This window comes from Rhinatrema bivittatum, chromosome 1 (genome assembly GCF_901001135.1).
Source record: "Rhinatrema bivittatum chromosome 1, aRhiBiv1.1, whole genome shotgun sequence".
NCBI lineage: Eukaryota > Metazoa > Chordata > Amphibia > Gymnophiona > Rhinatrematidae > Rhinatrema > Rhinatrema bivittatum.
Genome location: NC_042615.1, coordinates 228,699,856 through 228,720,693, shown reverse-complemented (window position 1 = coordinate 228,720,693; position 20,838 = coordinate 228,699,856). Strand labels below are relative to the sequence as shown.

Below are 20,838 nucleotides of genomic sequence, written 5' to 3'. Positions count from 1 at the left end.
CCATTATTAAACTAATTAAAATGCAGCAGTGAAATTTCCTGTGCATTCGTAATCGACTTATTTTCTGCCCGGTCACTTACACAGAAAATTATTTTACTGAGCAATGTAATGTATGTTTTTAATAAGTTAAATGTATTAAAATAATTTTGTTTTTAGTTTCATAATAGCACTCTCTGCTAACCGATGAAAAAAATAATCACTAAACCTATCGCAGTGAATAGTAAATGCCGGCAAACGCCACTTCAAGATGCTACAACAAATGGACAAGAAAAAGAATCAGTTCCTCAAAGCTGGGTGGAGCCAAAAAAAAAAATATGAGGAAAAAGAAAAGCTTCACATGAAACATAAGACATTCTGTAAACCTGACAGAAGATAAAGCAATATTCAAATGGGAAAACTAAACCAAAGTGCAATCAGCCCCCGCATTTTGCTGTTGGGAGTCTGGACCCTGCCAAGTATTCGTATTTCCAGCCGCCGAGCCACTTCTGTGCCCGCAGAAAGGAACGACCACTACCCTCCTCCCCAAGGCGAATGCCAGCCACCTCGCCCCCCCTCCAGCAGGCTCTGCGAACCCCACGTGCTTTCCCAGAGGGGGCGGGTCCTAAACACAAGAAGCCCCCAGCCGGCCGGCCTTAAATCGACGGCAGACAGTGTTTCTCCCGCATTTGTTGTACTTCTGTCCGAGACATTGGATTCTGGAGTGCGCACTTTCTTCTCTCTTGGCGGCGGGGTAAAGAGCCATCCAGCCGCCCTCCTCCAGGGAGGTAAGGGCGGGCACAGCCGAAGAGTCACGCCCCCGAATTTGGCAGCGGGCGGGGCGTGTTCGGCACCTCCTCTACGCAAGGATTCCAGCTTGGCCGGGGAGGAGTCTCCGTCCCTGGCGCTTCCTTCATGCCCCGCCTCTTAGGCTGAAGCGGGATGAAAAGGGAGGGCGAGCCTCTTTGGCGCCGCGTTCTCGCCCCGCCCACGGCCCTCCCCAGGCTCAAGCTGACCGCAGGCGGACGAGGTCTCCCTCTTGGCGTGGTGTTCTGGCTCCGCCTCCGGAGCCGGAGGGGTGGAGGGGGCGGGGTCTGCGGTTGGCGGTGCGTCCTGGCCCCGCCCCGGAGGCTGAGAGGCGGCTCTGGCAGTCCGGGCTCAGTGGAGCTGCGGGAGGGCGTGAGACGGTGCGCGCCGAGCTTGCTGGGGGGGAATCGGTTGTAATTTTACGTGAGAGCTGCTGGGCAGGCTCTGGGATTCCGGGCAGCAGCAGTAGGTATGTGCTTCCTCATTCTTCTCAGCCCCTCCAGACTCAGTTATCGCCTTTTGGAGTACTTGTTGCAATGGAAGAGTAAGACTGTAAGAAGTTGCTTGGAAGAGTTTCTTTGCTTGCTTTGGTAATGATGAGACACCTGTATTATTATTATTATTATTAGCAGTGGTGGTAGTATTTTTTTCATAGTTGCGGATGCTTCGCTACCTGGCTGCCGCTGCCTTTTGAGTTGGCGTTGTGTTTGATTTCTTTCAAGGAGCTACCTATCCTGTCAACGATAAATGCAAAATAAAACTTGCTTACTGTTTGTGGCCAAGTGCCTGAATTGTGGCTCAAGCAGAGGATAGCAAATTCAGGCGTGAAAAATCAAAGATCCCGCATGTCCCGTCTGACCCTTACCTGCAGCGGAAAAGCCGATCAGTAAAATCGAGTTCGTTTTTGTCTTTGCAAAAAGAACTTTGGTCCTTGTGTCAGCAGAGATGAAGGAGCAGATAGGCTAACAGGTTTTCCTGTTCGCGTGTCGGACTCTCGAGTTCCTTTTTAGTTTCTCTCTCGCGCGGTGGTGGTGGGTGGGAGGCGATACCCCGGAGCGTGCTCTCCCCCCCCCCCCCCCATCCCTTTAGGACGATTGTAGGGAAACGCTTCACGGTGCCTCCGCCACTCACCCACCCTTGTGCTTGTTGCCCCCCTTGCAGTGTGAGCGGCGCCGGGGGCCGGGCGCTGGAGAAGCATGCGGCCCGAGGATGTCTGAGGCAGCGGCGGCGACGCTGGGCACGAGGAGTCGCGCCGGCCGGGGGAGGAGGTCGAGAGGAATGATTCTTGCCGTGTGCTGCGCTCTCTGCTTGTCCCTGGTGAGCGTGCACAGCGTGCCGGCGGCCCGGCTGCCCGCTTCGGAACTGCAGGACAGCTTCTCCCCGAAACCGGCAGGTAAGAGACCCTCCACTTTCTCTCCCTTGAGGCGGGGGCCGCCGGGTGTAGCGATCGGGCACCTGGAATCGACCCCCTTATTTGTTTTTTTTTCCTGCGGCTTCTGGTGGGTTCTTGCTTTGGGAGAGAGAAATGATGCCTGGTAAAAAATACGCTGTGTGGCTTCGCTCCCCTGGAAAGTGTGTGTGTGTGTGTGTGTGTGTAGAGAGAGAGTGTTAATTAATCATCGGATTACTGAGGTCCGGAGTGTGGGAGGGAGGATGCATCGCGGCATTCCTGCTGCTGCTGGACTACAAGGGGGGGGCTGTGCATAGATGCACGGTTGTGGCGCCGCGGTGGAAGTTAGAAAAACGTAGCCCGGGGTGGGGGGGATGCTTTTTGGCACTTACACCTGGCTGGACTTGGTTACCGATCTTTTTTGGTAGAGAGAGTCTGCAGATCCTGCAATGGGCTGTGCGGAATGGGCCCGGCTGCTTCTGTGTCTTGCGTTGTGTTTGCCTGCTAGAGAGGTTGTGATGGAAGGGAAACAAAATTCCCATAGGAGAAGCAGGCATCGTTCCTTAGCAGTTTACTCTAAAATCGGACTGCACAGACACACGCTAGCATGTTACGTTAAAAATTGCAATCCGTTTAGTGTGGCTTGGTTACTAAAAGCGGACTTATAAACATGTTAAATGAATAAAACTGTTTAGGGAGACGGCGCCAATGTGTGGAACTTTGCTGTCTTATAAAATGAACTACTTGAAAGCAGTTTAAAAAGAATACCAGAGGTCTAGGAAAGTCAGCGTTGGTTTTTGCAGAAGTTTGTCTTCTTCCATAAAATATCTTGAGAGTTTGGCTCTTCAGAATTCTTTTGAGGTGTCGGACTAATGTGATTTGATATCTGTTGATATTGTCGGCCCGATCTTATGGTTAGAACAGTACCGTTTTGTTAATTTTTTTGTTTCGAAAATGGCCCATATGTAAGTTGAAGAAAGCAGCAAATGTTAAGGTGTTTTATGTGCTAGCAAGGAAACCGCACGACAGTAGCCGAGACCCTATGGGAAACCTCGGTGGGGTTTGAACCTCGTGGAGGGAAGGCGAAGGGCTAGAATTAGTTAGTGCCTGCACGGTTGGTGGGAGCAAGAAAGGGGCTGCTCCCAAGTTAGAGATATATTCGTGCAACTGCAAGGAGTGTGCCCCAATGTGCAATGACACTTTCAACACCGTCCAGAGATTTATGGGCCACGTCACAATCCGTTCCAGAAATCTTTTATTTTGCAAGTTGTACCTAATACACCAGAAGATTTTTCCATTTGTCTGTTTAATTAGCCGAGTGCTTTTTGTTATGATTTCCGCCGAGTTTATATTCTGAAAACGTTTTCTTAATCCTGTGGATACAAATACAGAGATCCTGGTATTTTGTGTATGTTAATTGGTGAAACGGTGGTGGGGGGGGGGGGGGGGGGGGAGGAGAGAATGTTTTCAAGGATCTTGTAATTATTGAGAGCAGAAACCCAGCGAGTCAACATCTTGTGACAAAAGCTGCTTTTGAAAATAGCCTTTCTCTGTTTTAAAATTAGTGGGGCACTCTGATGGGCCTCAGCTGCTACCTGAGTCTCTTGTTTATTTTTCAAAGCCCTGTAAGGGGAGGTAGGACTTTTTTTCTCTCTCTCTCTTTCTTTCTGGGTTCCATGAACCAAACAGAGAGTTTCCATTGTTCAGGAAGATTTGCAAGGGCTAGGACCAGGTTTGCCAAAAAAGTGACAGGGGAATAAATGTTCTTCGGGGCGGCTGGGGGAGTGTGTGTGTGAGGGGGGGGGGGGGTGTAGATAGCGTCCCTGCCCCTTTTGGTTACAGCGATAAATCACACTCGGGGGTTGTTTTTGTCAGCAAGAAAGTACTAATAAAACACCAGGTTCTGACTGTAACTGGCTGGGCTCATTTTTCACAAAAAGAGTTGATTTATGAAGCCCCATCCTCGTTAAAGCAGACAAGTTTGGTGCTCAAGCCTCGGAGTGCATGCAGGAGCCAGCGGTTGCAATCGTTTTGTGTTTTTAAAGTTTTCGATTTGGTCCCTGTAATAATATAATGCACGTTAAGGCCAGACATAACCTTATATCAAAAGAGATCATCTTGCCCCCCCCCCCCCTAAGAAATGAGTTTCCATAGCCGCATTGAAACTGCTGTGCAAAATTGTACAGTTCATGCTGTCATGGTCCTGGCCAAGATGAATTCTTTCAGACAGAGTCGTCAGCTGGTGCCCGAACAGTACACCGTGTTGAGTTTAAAAGCTCCTCCTGTAACTGTAAAAGTTCCAAGGCTCCTGCGAAAGTTCCTCCTAGAATAATGAGCTCTGTCTCTTTGAGGTTGATAAGCAGGCTTTGGCTGAAGACTGTTTTTTTTTCCCGTGGCTTCTGGTGTCAGTGTTACAAGCCTTCTCTTCTCCCCAGGGTGGATGCTCATCTCTGCCTTCATTGAATGGTGGCAGAGGAGGGTAACCCAGGACAGTTTTATCCAGCTGACATGTGGGATGTAGATAACAGCTGAACAATTTTTTTTTTTTGCGGGAGTTGGGGAATGTTCTGAAGGGTTTTTTTTTCCCTTTTCCTATTTTGTGTCTCTGGGAAAACTGCATCCAACATCTGGCCCTTTTTAATTGAGAAAAAAAGAAAGATGGGTTTAGTAAGACACCGCCAGGAGGAGATGCATTATCTTCGAAAGAGAACTCTTCTAACACAAACTGTAAAGAATACCTTCCAGATATTTAGAGCAAAGTTAAAAAAAAATAAAAAAATCTATTCCTAACTTTAAAATTGAATCGTCAACTCCTCCCTCCCACCCTGGAACCGATTGTTTCAGTGAAATGGGCCCATTGGCCGTTGACTTTGTTACTGCAAGTTGTGCTCCAGTGTTTGCATTTGCAGTCTCGGGGTTTTACTTTCCGTAATCGGTAGGATCTTCCCCCAGTGCGGAGCTGTGAAAGTTGGAACAGACGCTGCTTTGTGCTCACCGCTTGCTTACATAAAGTACACATGGAGGGGGAGGCGTTGGATGTTTTTTTGCTAATATGAATGGCCATTAGTGGGGATGGAGGGGGGGGGGATACAGATTTTAACAGCTCCGCTGGGAGGTGTTCTGACATTGGCAGGAAGAAGGCAGACGGCTGGTGCTGGGCTGGTTCGGAATAGACGCCAAATTTTAAAAATACTGTGTGTGGGGGGGGGGGGGGGGGGCTTCTTCTCCTCTAGGCAGAAACTTTCTTTTGTTTCTTGGACCCGCTGCAGAGAGAACAATGTCAGTTTTTTGTTTTTTTTTTTAATTTATGAATGAAAGTAGAGGCCGAGCCGAGTTTGAATGCGTGTGTCATTCACAGGCTCTGACAGAGATGATTAGGGAGGTCAGTGAACTCTTTTTCCGCCTTGAGCATGCGGTCATTCTATTCAGCAGCCAGAGAATAGATATCAATCTGTGTGTAAAAAAGAAGAAAAAAAAAAGCACCCTTCCAGTTTGCATTTGGATTCAGATAAAGATATTATGCTGGATGATTTGTGAATGTCAACCGGAGCCCTCCCGTTCTGTTACTCCAGGGTAGCAACTATGTAAGCTCTCGGGTTGGGAATCGGGGTTCAGATCCTGCCACTCCTCCTGACCTACTTGCTCTCCTATTCCCACAGGTATCCCCTTAGATTGGAAGCTGTTTTGGGGCAGGGTCTTATGGTACTTGAATACTTATCACCGTTGTGCAGAGCAGCGTTCCTCCTTTAGTGCTATAAAAATAAGCAAACATGGAGCTGGCAGTGCTCTCCGGGCTTTTTTTTTTTCACATGAAACGAGAGTCTGTCGGGGTGGGTGAAGGGGGTGAGTTTAGAACCGGGACCTTAATACTGAATTGCTTTCCTTTCGAGTATCAGCTGCCAAGCGAGAAAATACCATCTGCAAACTTGGTTCTGTCCAAACAAAATGCGAAATACTCGGTGCCGGGAGCCTTTTGCTGTCTGAGCAGACTGCGGAATCGGGCTTCTAGGAGTTCCCTTAAGGCAGGCTCCAGGGTGAAAAGGTTGTTAATGGGAATAAAGAAGCTGCTTCAGAAGCCCAGGCTAACGCTTGTATAAATTACCCTGCAACAGGATTTGTAAGAATTCGGAGCAGAAAAAAAAAAAGTTAGCTGCACAGGTTGTAAGCTATAACTCACTGGGTTTACACTGCTGCTTACCAAGTACAGAAATGTGGGGGGTCAGAAGGCTTAAGGTAAGCTCTACCGCATGTAGTTTAACTGGCCCCTCAGTGGAATCCAGTGGGGGCCACTGCAGCTTCTCGCCAGTAGAGAGAGGCAGGAAATTAGGAACTTTTGAAGTATAGGCTTCAAGATTGACTCTTTTTAAAAATTGGTCTGAAAGGCGCCAGTTGGGAGGGTAGGCGCCTGTATCTAAAGCCTGCACTTTGCTGTTTGCCAGTAGGGTGAGTGCAGGCTGGTGGGTAGCAGCTTGACCTCCAGTGCCAGTCAGAACACATGCAGGCTGCCGCTCTGTACACCGGCTTTCTGTGGCCTTAGGTAGCTCAGCTTATTTCCTAGTGCTTCAGTCTGGCTCATTTTTATAACGAAGATGATTATCTGATACATATATTCTCACCCCCTCCCCTTTTTTTTTTCACTTTTAAGTGTTTCTGCACTCCAGATAGTAGAAAGTATGTTGATTGTCCTCCCTAGAGGCGGCTGCAGATATGCACCTGAAACATGAAATTATAAAGATTAGAATACTGTGCATATAATGGATGCTATATAATTCTGAATTAAGTGTTAATATTTTGAATAAACATAACATAGAATGTAGTTAAATTACAATTCCTAGTCCGAACTAATGGCAATGAATTTCATGGGCTCTCTTTTGTTTGTTTGTTTTTTTTTAAATGAGATGCTGACTACTTGAACCTAAATGGTGTCTGGCTTCTTTTGCTTCTCTGATAGGGACCTGTCTTGACTTTGACTGTACAGAACGTCGTGCCCAGTCATAATTGCTGTCTTAAGTTTTTAAGTTCCAGAAGTAAAACGCATTAATTGAGTCCTGCAGTAGCAGCAGCGAAAACCTGACGCCAAATAAAATTTAGCATGCCGGGTCTAGCATATTCCACTGAACCATAAATTAACAGGGCGTTAGGAGCAGGTAATGGGAGTACTTGCTGCTTTCTGCCAAGTTTCCCTAAACCAGAAAATGCATTGCTAGCTGATCCTTGCCAACATGGAGAGAGGGAGAATGGGGCACTTTGCAACCTTCAGGCTGCAGTGAGACTTATTTTGCACAGCACACAGTAATGCGTTTGGGTTAAGCGTGGGATCAAGATTCGGGCAACGGAAAGCTTTCCTAATGCATAGCTGGGGGAGGGGTAACCCGAATTACCAATCTGTAATGACAGTCCGTGTTTTTGTTTGTTTCTTATGGCACGAAATTGGGCAAGGTTGCATTCTCTCCTATATTGCCCGCAGCTTTCTCGCAGTTATCGGCTACTACCGAAACTAGCTGTACAGAAAGCACACACAGGAGAATGCAGCATGCACAAGAAAATAGAATATTTCAGAGAACACTGCGCACAAATAGACCTTTTTTTTTTTTTTTTCACTCACAGCCCACAAAAATGAGAGGGAACACTTAATTGGAAGGAGTTCCCTTCTTTTTGATTTCACTTTTATTAATCATGCTGGCCGCCCCAACGAGGAGGTTGACTTCTGAGCAAGCACCAACCTTGTCTGCCCACCGGGGCACTAGTTGGAGCACGCTGCTAGCTAGATCTGTGCACTGCCGAGTACAGCACCGCGGGCGGGAAATATGCGCTGCCGGCGTTGAATTGCGCATGCCCATGCACCTGATTATTTAATTCTCCTTCCGAGACGCAGAACCTTCACGCCGGCCAATCAGCAGCCAGCTCGCATTATCTGCCAGTGGGAAACATGCCTCTTTGATTCTTGCTTTCTTATTTGAATTAACATTTTCTGATGGCAATATTGCCCCCCCCCCCCCCCCCCCCGGCTCCGGGCATTTATCACACAGCTCACCCGTATTTACCTGTGGATGTCCTCGCCTCACCTTCCAGTTGAAACACCTTAGCATGCTACGTGCGCTTTGTCGAAGAATGCCATAATCACCCTGGCTGTTGTGACTTACTTTAACAAACTGTACGCCAAATGTTTAAAGCCTGGTTGATTGGAGAGCATCCGCTCTATTTTGCCTCCCCCTCAACAGTGTTTTGGCTTTATGTTCAGAAAAATCCTCCAGCAGAGGGCGTGAAGTCTGCAGATATGATCACTTATTTCAGCAGTGCTTGCTAACTTTGTATCAGTTTGTGCACATTTCTGTTTTAACAGTTAGAAGAGGGGCTCGGCCCTGAAGTTCTATAGTGGTGCCTTGCAGAAGGTCCCCTGTTTGATCCCCGGTTGGCCATCCCGGTTCAGCTGAGGATGGGGAGAAGGAAGTATTGCTCATCGTTCAGGACGCCATCTTGTGGTTGGGTTGAGGGGCGAAGCCTACAGAATTCCGGCAGGAGCCTTGCTGCATGTCTTCCAGCCTCAGGGCTGTTGCTGTAGCGACCAGACTGGGTAATATGGGAGGGGGTGTATTAAAATTGAGGAAGAAAAAAAACATCCCTGGCTGGTTGTGAATGAAGAAGGTTCCTGGTGCCAGAATTCCAGCACTAGTTCCAATTTGGGATGGAAGAGAAAGGAGAAAATACCAAGTCTAGAAGCAAGTTGGTACTTAAATGCCATATTCCTCGGTGCATGTGCTGGCCCTCAGCATGTGGAGTGCAGTTCAGGATTCCTGGCTCTGGAGGGTATTGCAGTGTTAGTAATCTTGCCTTTCTTGGCGGGAGAGGTGTTGGTGATGGTGGAGTAGCCTGGCTTAGGCTTAGGCAGCTATTTTGTGATTGGATTTTTGCTGTGCTTGGTGAAAAGATTCCAGGCACAGATCCCGAGCAAAGAGAGAGTCCCTGCGAAGAAGTGGCCCACAGAAGAATTCTGTGGTCAATAAGTTGTGCTCTAAATATGCGTAGTGCACATATTAAGGAGTCTGTAATCTCTCTCACTGCAGCAGAGTTAGCAGCACAGTGAGGGCAGGCTCATGGAACATAGTCTAGATTTAGATTCAGATAACTTGATCAGCATGACAAGGTGATTGGTTTTGTGTGTGTATTTTTAAATGTTTTGCAAAAGGGAAAAAAAAATAAATGATACTATGAAAAGGACATTCCCTACCAGTCTATCCAGCAGCTTTCACTACATTTAAAAAAGTACAATGAACAGCAGCTGTTCTATAGCAGCAGTTGTGTTTGTTTAGAATTATCACGTTTTGTTGTGATATGTATGGACTTTTAAAGTGTCATGTCTACTGTTCTAGCATGCCCCAGTCATGCATTATTTTTTTCTTCTGGCTATGGCATCTGTACCTGCTTCACTGCTACTTATCAAGATACCACAGTGCAGGTCATTTTCTTATATGTTTAGCAAAGGCCCTAGATATTTTCAGGCCGATGCTGTAAGGTCCGTGGGAAAACAGGTGCTCAGTGCTGAGCGCCTGCTCTCCCAACATGCACCCAGCCACCTCTCCTGGGCACACGATCCTGTATTTAAATGAGGGGTCGTGCTAAAAGGAGGCACCAGAGACTATTTAGCACCTCCTTCACCGAGGAGAGGAGGCTGTCAGTGGGTTCAGAAAACCAGCACTCAATTTTACGAGTGTCGGGTTTTCCGAAGCTGCTGACTGCAATAGGTTAGGAAAACGGATGCCGGTAAAATTGAGCATCCGTTTTCCTACCTGACCAGCCAGAATTTTTTTTTAATTAACATTTTTGGTTCCTCCTACTTAATATTGCTACGATATTAAGTTGGAGGGTGTACAGAAAAGCAGTATTTTTTTTGCCTTTCTGTACATTTTTTCGGGCAGGCATTAATTTCTGAGCATAAAATGTGTGGATTTGTTGCACATTTTTTTTTTCAGTATCCTGGGTGAATAATAGCCTCATCAACATGCATTTGCATGTGATGAGCGCTATTAGTTTCGGGGGGGGGGAGGGGTTGGACGCGCATTTTCGACCCACTAAACCCCTCACTGTATAAGGAATGGTGGGCGTGCGTCAAACTGCGAGTAAAACAGTGCGCTGTTTGTGTGTTTTTGTAAGAAATTACTCCAAAGTAGTCAGTTGGTGACTGTGCGTCCCTGCCACCCAGGCAAAGGTTTGTGGCACAGGTGTCATGATTCCTTTTCATAAGAGTTGACCCCGAAGAGGAACACACCCCATGCACACATTAATGCTGGTCTGTGTCTGCTAGCAAATGCCCATGAAAGCAGTGGGGGCAGGATAGGGGCAAACAGTGCAGAAGGTACCACAGGCAAGATACAGATGGAAGCCAAACTGGACACAGTTTTTTGTTTTTTTTTTAAATTAAATATAAAAACATTTTTGACCAGTTTTAGGAGGCAGAACATAAAGCTGATTTTTTTTTTTTTTTTTAAATAAACCTGAGATTTACATGCACACAATTGTCCCTGCACTGATAAGAGGGTTGTTTTAGCCTTGTGAGGTATAGGGATGTACAATAACGCTAGCCTATATTAGGGACATTTTTTTTTTTTTTTTTTTGTGTGACCTGAAGGGCTTGTTTTGCGGTTTTCTGAGGAAACTGGGAATTGCTCCCTCTCTGGAACATTTGCATGTGCTAATAGGGTTTGGGCTGCGTCAGAGAACGTTTGTATAGAGCGAGCAGAGGGTGTGATAGCAATAGTGCTTTTCAGGCCACGCAAAGGAAAAGTTACTGAAAGCTTTCCTTACTTCTAAAAGAAGTGTCCTAGATTTCTTACTGTCATTTGTGCTAGAGTCTGATGCTGCCGTGCATCCATCTCTTAGATTTTTCTCCTTACATCCGAAATGACCTCCGCCTCTGGCCTTCCTCTTGGTGGTTTAGCCAGTAGAACCTTGCTCGAATCCTGGCTCCAAAAACGAGAGAGGTGCAGTGATGGTCATTTTGGGGCAGGGGTGCTTGGCAGCCTTTCCTCCTGCTCTTCTGGCCTTTCAGCTCGGTTAGAAGTGGCCTGTACTGAGGCTGTGATGCTGTGAGCCTGCATTTTGAACTGCCTGGGTGGGGGCTGTGTTAAAACCCGGCCCCCACCCCACTGCCTGTCCCAGCCAGCTCCATGATAATCCTTGCCTGGTGGCCACCAGACCCCTGGTACATGGGTACCAAGTCTTGCCATTGAGTAGTGGCAAGGAGTCCCATCTCTCCCCCGGGGCTATGAATTGTGCGCGCTGCTTCTGCAGCGCTGCTGGCTGCATCGAAATTGGATCCTCGAAACTTGGGGCTTGATCTATCTGCTAAGGCTTTTCTTTCCATTCTGTGCTATATGGGGGGGAAAAATGCTTAGTAAAATGAGGCCCTTGGTCCAAAAAAAATAAAATTTCAAGCTGTCTTCGGAGAAACGTGAGAGAGGATTGACTGAGCAAAATTGAGCAATCCTGTGAGCATTAACATAAAGAAAACTGAAAGACGCTTTGTGTAATGCAAAGGGGGCGGTCCTCCAGATTCACAGGTTCTGATTTGGCTTGGGGAAGGAGAGAATGCTCCCAGTTTGGGGCTTTTTTTAAATAGGTCTGGGTGTAGAAAGAGCGGGCCGGGCCTGCGCTCCCCCCAGAGTGACTCCGCTTGCCACCATGTTGTGCCGAGGGCCTTGTCGCATCCAGTGAGCACAGGGCCTCCTCCCCAGCTGCAGAGAAGCTTTATTTCAAAGAGTAGGGGAGGGAACAAAACAGGGCAACAACTCTGTGGGATTAAAGATGTTTGGGGCGGAGGGGAAATCCCTAAAGAATTCCAATACCAAGAGCTCATATTCTGCAACATTGTTTAGGGAGTATGCATAGCTATTTTTTATACAGTATGCAGGTGTATGTATACATATATATATATGAGTGTGTCCGTGCATGAAAATTATTCTAAGCTTTATTTGTTATATACAGTCACCTCTTGCAATTTGTTACGGGGAGAGAGATTAATGGGTACACACAGTGGGGTAGATTTTAAAAGCAGGATTTACGCGCACAGGGCACTCGTGCGCTGGCGCGCCTATTTTGCATAGACCGCCAGCGAGCGCAAAGCCCCGGGACGCGCATAAGTCCCGGGGCTAGCTAAAATGGGCGGTCCGGGGGCACGACCGCGGTCCGGGGGCGTGGCTGAGTGCCCCGACACAGCGGCCTGTGTCGGGGCCTAGCCAGCCGGCGCGCGCAAGTTACGCGCAGGTGTAACTCCATCGAACAAGGTAGGGGGGGATTTAGGTAGGGCCGGGGGGGGGTGTGAGTTAGATAGGGGAAGGGAGGGAAAGGTGGGGGGGGGACGGACAAAAAAAAAGGCCGAGGCCGCTCCGATTTCGAGCGGAGGCAGCCTGCGCGGCTCGGCACGCGCAGGCTGCCGATTTTGCGCAGCCTTGCGCGCACCGACCCCGGATTTTAAAAGATACGCGCGGCTACGCGCTCGCGCCGGTTGCGCAAACATAAGTACATGCGCACGCTGTTTTTTAAAATGTACCCCAGTGAGTGCATTTATTCCCTGGCAAGTGTACATCCCTGCCCCTTTCCTCCACTCCATACCCCACCTCAGTGCAGTCCTTCCACCACCGCCTCCTGGGTCAGCCATTGCTTCCGCCTTCCGGGCTCTCAGTCGGTGTGAAAATGCTTCCTCCATCTTCAGCCTCCCCCCCCATCACACACCATATCAGGGCCAGAAACACTGCCACCTTCTGACTGTTTTGCTATCTGCAAAAATCTACTTGCCCTAGGTGAGTGAGCAAATGTGTGTGTGTGTGTCAGGGAAATCAGGGTTTAAATTCCACCGCCACTCTTTGTGACCTTGTGCAAGCCACTTTACTCTCTGTTGCCTCAGGTACATCCTTAGATTGTGTGCCCTCTGGGGACAGGTGGGAACTCACTTTGAGCTAGCAATAGAAAGGCATGCACTAAATAAAAAAAAAATGTAAATATGAATATGCATATATAGTGTTTCTACAGCCGAGGCGTGCCAATCAGCGGAGAACAGTTACTTGTCAGATTTGCCCTCCCCTTCTCCCTGATCCTGCAGCTTCTGGCATCTTGGCTTTTCAGTTAAGGCCTCTTCCCCTGCAGTGGGAGCCCACCCTCGTTTTCTTGACCCCTTTACCTGGTTCAGTCTGTACAAAGCGCTGCAGCTGGCCCTTGCTGCTCTGGAAGCTCACACACCCGCAGTTCCTGCTGAGCTGCTTGGGTACTGCTCTGTGCGCAGGTTGCAGTGTCCGGACTCCTGCTGGAGAAGGTGTCAGTGCCGGTAACGGAGGGGGAGAAGAGTGGAGGGAAGGGGGGAGGGGAGTAAAGGTTGGTGATGAGGGTCTCCACTCACCCTGGGGGGGGGGGGCAGAGTTTTCGGGTGGTTTGGGAGGGATATGAGCTCTTGGGTCCTGCGCTTTCCTGAGGTCTGAAGAACGTTCGTAGTCAGGAAGAAACCTGCACCCTTCTCATGAGAGAGAGAGCGGGTAGCAAGGAGAAGTAAAGTAGTGCAGTGGGTCTGCTTGCAGCATGTTTCATGGCAAGGGAAAGAAAAGCTCTGGCATGATGTCTTTTTGGGACAGGTGGAACAGCCTTTCAGTAAAATGGAGGTAATCAGCCTTTTTATGTTGTTAGCAACTGAAGATTATGTTTGAACAGCAGTGTCGCCAGCCAGTGTCTCGTATCCTAGGACGAAGGGTGAATGCACCCGGACAGATCTGTTTTCAGTTTAAATAGGTTAGGATGTGTTAGTATTAATCCATCACGCTCGGGTAAACCGAAGAGCAAGGAGATAGCGACGTGCTGCGGGTCACACGGAGCCAAGCAGTTGGCAGCCGGGAACCCAGGCTTGTCTTATGCCGAGTTCTCCTCTTATTTCTCCTCCATGATTTGATCGCCAGAGTAACTCTTGGCCTCCCTGTCTCTCCCCTCCTCCACTTCCTCCCCAGTTCCCTCCACAGATCTGAGAGTAGAGATGATCGCTCGTGCAGCTGCCGCGTTGCCGTTTTTTTTTTTTGTTCACTATTGATTTAAAAGAGGAAAAAACATCACTGATCTTTATAATGCCTTTTTTTTTTTTTTTGGTTTGATCCTGAAGTGACTTTTTTTTTTGAAATGTGAAGCCTGGAATAGATTGACTGGAAAAGAGCTAGCGCACTCCACGCTCACTCATCCCATGCCGTCAGTCTTTGGAACTGCTCGAAGCCTCGTGGCCTCGGGAGCTGTTGGCAGGGGGACGGGACGGGACCTGAGATGCCCGCTGCCTGCCTGGTCTCATTTCTCCCCATTTTTGACATCGTGTTTTTGGGTGACAGAGCGCGGGGGTGGCCTGCGGATCATGATTTGATTTGGGGTCTTTGGAGCTGGAGGCCCCATCTGCGTGCATGGGAAGTTGCTTGGAGCTGGAGGGGGAGGGGCAGGGGCTGATCCTGGGTCACCGTGGGCAAGATGCTCGCTGCCGATGTGACCCGCAGCGCCCAGGGACCTCGCCAGCTGCTGCTGCTAGGAGACGGGTTTTCACCATGGGTGCCACAGAGAAAACAGTTTAAAGCTGGAGGAGGTAGGCCCGCCCCGGAGGCCAGGGAGACTCCTGAAGCAGCTTGTTGCTCTTGAAGCTTTTGCGGGCAAAGAACAGAATTAAAAAAAAAAACAACAAAAAAACTGCACAAGTTGGAGGTGTTGGAAAGAAATTTTGAAGAGGGTTTTGTGGGTGTGGTGTGTTTTTTAGGACAAGAAGCAGGCTCCAAGTTGGGCAGGAGCAGCATCTCTGCCTTGCACTGGGCCTGATGGATTTTGCTGTGGGATTTGGTTTCCTCAGCCTGGCGGGAAGTTGGTGCCGTCTGGGAGATGCTGTTCCAGGAGAGCGGCTATAAAACTCTGATTGGAGTCACGCAAGCTGCAGGAGGCAAAGCTGACTGAGCCCTGCAGTTCGAAAACCCTTTTCCAGTTTAAAGCTTTTTAGGGAGCAGCACTTCAGTGTATAAGTCCAGCCAGCCGGCTGAGGCGAAAGTGCGCTCAAAGCGATGTCCTGGTGCAGGGTTGCAGCACTTAACACTGAAGTGATTGATTCTGCATCAATGGTAGCACTATTTAACTGGGCATGTTGGTTTGTGTTTATTTAATTATCTGAAGAGGAGGGTACTATTTTTTTTTTATTTTTTTTTACAGAAAACGTCTATTAATGAGTGTAACGTGTGTGTGTGTGTGTGTGTGTGTGACCTACAGAATTAAAAAAATAAATCCATTGTGTTGTCTCTAATTTAAAGAATGACTGGAATTAGGGATGGTTCCTTATCTTTAAGATTAATTGGAAGGTCACCAGGCTGGTGCTTATCTGTGGGACAGAAGGCCTTTTTTTGTTGTTGTAGTAGAAGCAGATGAGTACCTGCCTGTGGCAGGGCCAGTAAAGTCTGTGCTTTCAGACAGGCTAATCAGCTCTAACCATGGCCTCCTCTCTGCTCTTTGCTTTATCTCCTTCCCTGCCTTGCTGAGCCCTGGGTGCTAACTGGATCGCTTTTTAGATTGGGAGGTGCATTGTATTATCTAAGCATTTTTTTTTCAACTCCAGTTTCCCATGTGCATATTTCCAGTGGGAATTCTGGAATATTTTCCTTCTGAAATCCAGAGCAGCTTTCTGCACTAGAATACAATTTGATAAATTCTTATCTAAGTGGGTTTATAATACACAGTTAACATCCATTAGTTCTGTTACAACACTTTTTAAATACAATTTTAAACTTACCTGTTTGAGGTTTTTTTTTCCCTTCACAGTCATTTCCAGATCTCCAGGTCTTTCTTTTTTTTTTTTGTACTGATATGTTTTTATTTCTTTTGTGTGTACATTTTTTAAGATCAGTGTAAGTGTTTAACCGAGGTCACAATCCTGTTTATAAATACTACAGGTCTGTCAGAAGTCTGCTCTTTGTACAGTAGTGGTGTGTAAAACGTGCATGCCTCTTCTTCCTAGCTACAGCATGAGACACGGAGAGTGGTAATTAATTAATTAATGGGCAGCAAGCAGGCCCTAGACACATCTGCCTCCTCTGAGTCCTTCCAGCCTCTGTCTTACCCCCAGGCTGAGTGAGATGGAAGAGCGCTCAAGGAGCCCTGGATGTGATTCACTTTGAGAGTTGGGAGCAGCTGCAGTGAAGGAGCTCTGGTAGCCACAGGGAGGTAGCCAAAGTAACTAACTGAGCCAGCTGTTTATGCCACACCGACTTCTCCCTTATTCTGCAATTCAGTATAGAGGGAACTGGCCTGTTGTGGTGAGGTCATGTGTCTCAGTCCCCCCCCCCCCCCCCTGTTTTAAAATTTTGGGGAGAGACTGATGAGGCTTTCAGTGCTTTCTAAGCTCTTCGGTTGGCCATCCACATTGGCACTGCCTGCTCCAGTTTTTGTTAAGGTCATTGTGCCTTGGGTGTGAAAAGGTTTCTGCTTTTTCCCATGGACCAAGCCTGATGCTTGCAGAAGGTCCTGTGAAGAGTCAGCAGAGCAGCCTCCTTATTTGCTAAGGTTTTGAATGATGGGAGCTGTTACTTTCACAACCTTTCAAATAATAGTACCTCTTTAAGAACAAAAAAGGGAAGTCATCTTGGTGGCCTTTTAAAGCACCAACTGGCTCATCTTGCATTCTTTCTTTGCTGGTGATGCCACCCTGTTCTCATAAAACTTTCTAACTTGAATATCTGGCTGTGTGGTGATGCAGGAAAGAAAGCGGGTTGGTCTACCGGGAAACCATGCTTGCGTTCTCTGTTAAGCTCCAACTGGCGTTTGGGATGTGAAATTGTGATTTCGGCACTTGTAGGGGTAATAGTTCTGAACAGAAAACGTTTGTTTTCTTCCATAGTGTGTGTAGCCCTGTATAGCAGATCTAGCTTATAATGAAGTTATCTACGTACAAGGGAGCAGTTCAGTAGAACAGCACTCCAGAGATGGGCACATGGGAACATCATGCAGGCGGACTTATTCCTGGACCAACGTGTTGACTGAATTGTGCAGTCACGGGCATCTAACTTGCCCAGAATAACAACTTGCCTGTTCATGAGCTCTGTTGCTTTTGCCTTTTATTTTCTTCTTGGTTGTCTTCTTGTTGTGGCCTCCCCCATCCATTCAGCTTTCTTTCAGTCAACCCCCACCACTGCAGGGGTTCTTGCTTTATTCATGTTTCACATATATCTATCTGTGTGATACCTGTTCGGGGGGGGGCTCTGATAAGGATCTGCACAACAGGGCCTCGGATGGCTTAGCTTTGCAATGGTGGGAGCGGCCGAAGGACCCAGGACAAAAGGGGACCCTTGACTTGGGTGCTAGGGCTGCTCCTGCATCACAGTCACAACCGGTGGAGCCCTCCCCTTCTAAACCGCAGAGAAGCTTGTCGTAGGCAGTGGAAGGCTTGCTGTGCACGTTAGGGAGAGAGAATAGGCTTTCTGGCTGGCATCAGAAATCTCCCCCCCCCTACTTCATGGTTGGAACATAATCGCTAGGAGAAAGCTCTCCAAGATGCTGAAAGCTGTTTTCCTCCTCTGCTGCTGCAGCTAATGTTCTATTCAAGGAGCTGAAAAAGGAGCCTATCTTGCGGGGTGGTGGCGGGAATCGTTTCCTTCCGGAAGCTGTAAGGCGGTGTGATTAGTGGGGTTTCCATTCTGCTTGCTGGCAGCGTACAGTAGATGTAAAAGTTGCTGTGCCAGGGGCTGGCGATCAGGAGGCGAGTGCGATTGATTTGAGAGTGCTGAACTGCTCTCGCAGGAGAGGAGTGGGGGAAGGCGGTGGGAGTTGCTGGGAGACCGTGCAGGAGTTACACTGTTATGTGAACATTCGTGTAATTTATCATGTGCCGTTAGAAACCCTTCTTTTTACCAGATAAGGTCACACCAGACCATTAAGAGATCATTTCTGCTGAAGTTGGTGCCCTGCTGCCGCTCTGGCTCCGGGCTTTCATAAAACGGAACCGCAAAATAAGGTGGGTTTTTTGTTTTTTTTTTTGCAAACAGCAGTTTCCAAGTGTAATCCATGAAGGATTTCTTTCCGCCAGGCACAGCATAACAGAGAATCTTTACTGAATACCGCAAGGGCCAACTCCATGAAGTTTGTGCCAGTGGCAAAACTCGATCCTGAAGGGCCCTCAGGAGAGGCTTTCACAAATGTATTGTGTGGTTTTTTTTGTGTTTTTTTCCTTTTGCCTAATTGGAAAGTGGCCGGATTGCCATCTTGGGAGTGTCTTTTCGCTATATGGGGTGTTTGATTGCAGCTGAGCGAAAACAAAAGAGGAGTCTAGATTTGAAACAGTAAAAAAAAAACCTGTGAGCTGCCTTTTAGCGTAACAAAAGGGAAATGCACTTACTATTGCCACGAAGGCCCAAGTGGAAAGCAGAAAACACCTCTCAGAACAGCTCAGCGTGCCCAGCAACCTCACTCTCTCCCCTCCACAGACCAGCGTCACGGCGCCAGAGCTAGCTGCAGCCCTCAAAATGCCAACTGGGCTTCTCACTGGCTTTTGCCCATAGGTCATTCCTTCTTTTCCCACCTTCCTATCTCTCTGGAATGAAAAGCTCGGTGTGCCTTTTTGTTAAGGTGATTCCTTCTTATTGTGTTTGTTTTTGATGTCTTTAAATCTCCCAGCCCATCCTTTTATTCCCAAGTCACCCCAGTGCTATGTCTGCATGGAGCCAGATGTGGGGGGGAGGGGGCTAGTGAGGTGCTGTTGAGGAACAGCGCAGCAGCACCCGGACTGGCATTCATTTCCAAGATGGAAGAAATGGTGGAGTGGCAGGAACTGTCGAAAACTTGAACCACTTGCATCTCCTCAGGAGAGGAATGGAACTCGGAATGAGAAAGCAGGATCTTAAGGGAAACATGCTGGGGTTTTAAACCGGAGCCATAGGGGAAAAAAAAATAGAGCAAAAACTGGAAAAATGCAAAGCGTTGCTTCAGAATATTTAAAAGAAGTTGTAAAATGTGCACGACGGGAGTATGGCCCAGCTTCGCGTTTCTGCTCCGCTGTACCGTGCTGCAGGCCCCCCCCGCTCTCTTCCTGTGCATGTGAGGGGGGAGGGGGCGCTCTCCTCCATGGATGGATTTGAATGGATTCTGCTTGGGGAACTGGATTCCTCGACAAGAGCCTCTGCTACCAAGTTTTCAGCCAAATCCATTTCTGGAGAGGGTCCCCGGTGCATGTGATGGCCGTAGGCACTTTCCACTGAAAAAAAGTGCACCTAAGGGAAAAAGAGATGCAAAGCATTTGACGCTAAAAGTGGAACCAGGCGAAATTTCAGAGCTTAACCAAGACCGTCAAAATTTTCCAAAGATTTTTCCCACAAACACCTCTCACCTCCCCCCATTCCCCACCAAAGAGTCATCGAGGAGGAAAAATACTGTTGCCATTTTTTCTGGGGAACGACCAAGAACATTTGCTTAAATTATGAAGTGGAGTCTGCGATCCATGTTGGATTTTTACAAGGAGGACGAAAGCCTGGCAATCTGTTAAAAATTCGTGCAGCTGGGCGATTTGAATGGCTCGGCAGTGGTGCTGTGTGCCGTGTTGAGGAGGAGCACGGGTTTCTGTCTGGAGCTGGGCTTCTGATCCCTGGGCCGACCAGATCCGGGGGGAGCTGCGGAGGCAATGTTCCCTCACCCCTTGGAGGAGGGCAGACGGCGAATCCCAGATGTCTTATTTATAGACAAGCCGTTAAGCCCGTTAAAACGGGCTACATCCCTCTGTCTCTCACCTCCCCCTCTTTCTCTCTCCCCTCACTCTTCACCACCTCCTACCTCCCTCACTCCTCCCCACCCTCCCTCTCCTCTCTCCCTCTCCTCTCACTCAGTCCCTCCCTCCCACTCAGTCTCACTCACTCCCTCCCCCCTCTCTCTCACTCAGTCCCACTCACTCTGTCCCCACTCCCTCCATCCCCTCCTCAGTCCCACTCCCTCCCTCCCTCTCTCTCCCTCACTCACTCCCTCCCCCTCACTCCCTCCCCCTCACTCAATCCCTCCCTCCCTCCACTCAGTCCCTCCCTCTCACTCAGTCACTCCCTCCCCCCTCTCTCCCTCCCTCTCACTCACTCAGTCCCACTCACTCTCCCTCAGTCCCACTCCCTCCCTCCCACTCAGTCCCTCCCTCTCACTCAGTCACTCCCTCCCACTCAGTCCGTCCCTCCCTCTCTCTCTCTTCTCCCTCCCTCGCTACTGGCCGCCGCCGCCGCTCGCTACCGCCGCCCGCTACCGCCGCCGGTACCGTCGCCGCTCGCTACCGCCGTCGCCGCCCGCTGCCGGTACCGCCGCCGCCGCCCGCTGCTGCCACTGGACGCCGCCATTGTTTTCTTTCAGACGCTTGCTCAGAGCGACGTGCTCGCCCGCACATGCGCGGTAGAGCTGGTCTCTACTGCGCATTTGCGGCACGTCGGTCAAGCTTCGTTTATCTAGTAAGATAATTTATAAGATTGCGCCCGCTAAAATTCTGTGCCATTTACAAACAAACGTACATAATTACAAAAAAACCCCTTCTAAACCATTAAAAAAAAACCCACTGGCATACTGTCGATCCACAGCAAATCCCTGTGGCTCCAGCGAAGGTCTAGATTAGCCAGGGTCCAGAGGGAGACCAGTTTGTGGCCCTGTACTCGGCAGAGTTGTGA

The 20,838-nt window shown here is 48.6% G+C and overlaps 1 protein-coding gene across 7 annotated transcripts in view; it reads left to right on the top strand.

The window, feature by feature from the left end:
- The first annotated feature begins 673 nt into the window (after positions 1-673).
- Positions 674-20,838, top strand: part of FGFR3 (fibroblast growth factor receptor 3) — a 139,784-nt gene continuing 119,619 nt past the window's right edge. For 5 of the 7 annotated variants that reach the window (XM_029592610.1, XM_029592608.1, XM_029592604.1 and 2 more), the window contains exons 1-2: positions 1,104-1,252; positions 1,945-2,176. In XM_029592610.1, the coding sequence (XP_029448470.1) occupies positions 1,993-2,176 (184 nt within the window). In that variant the 5' untranslated portion in view covers positions 1,104-1,252; positions 1,945-1,992. Of the gene's footprint in view, positions 765-1,103; positions 1,374-1,944; positions 2,177-20,838 lie in introns of those variants that run through there. The other 2 variants (XM_029592590.1, XM_029592583.1) reach the window with 2 other exon arrangements.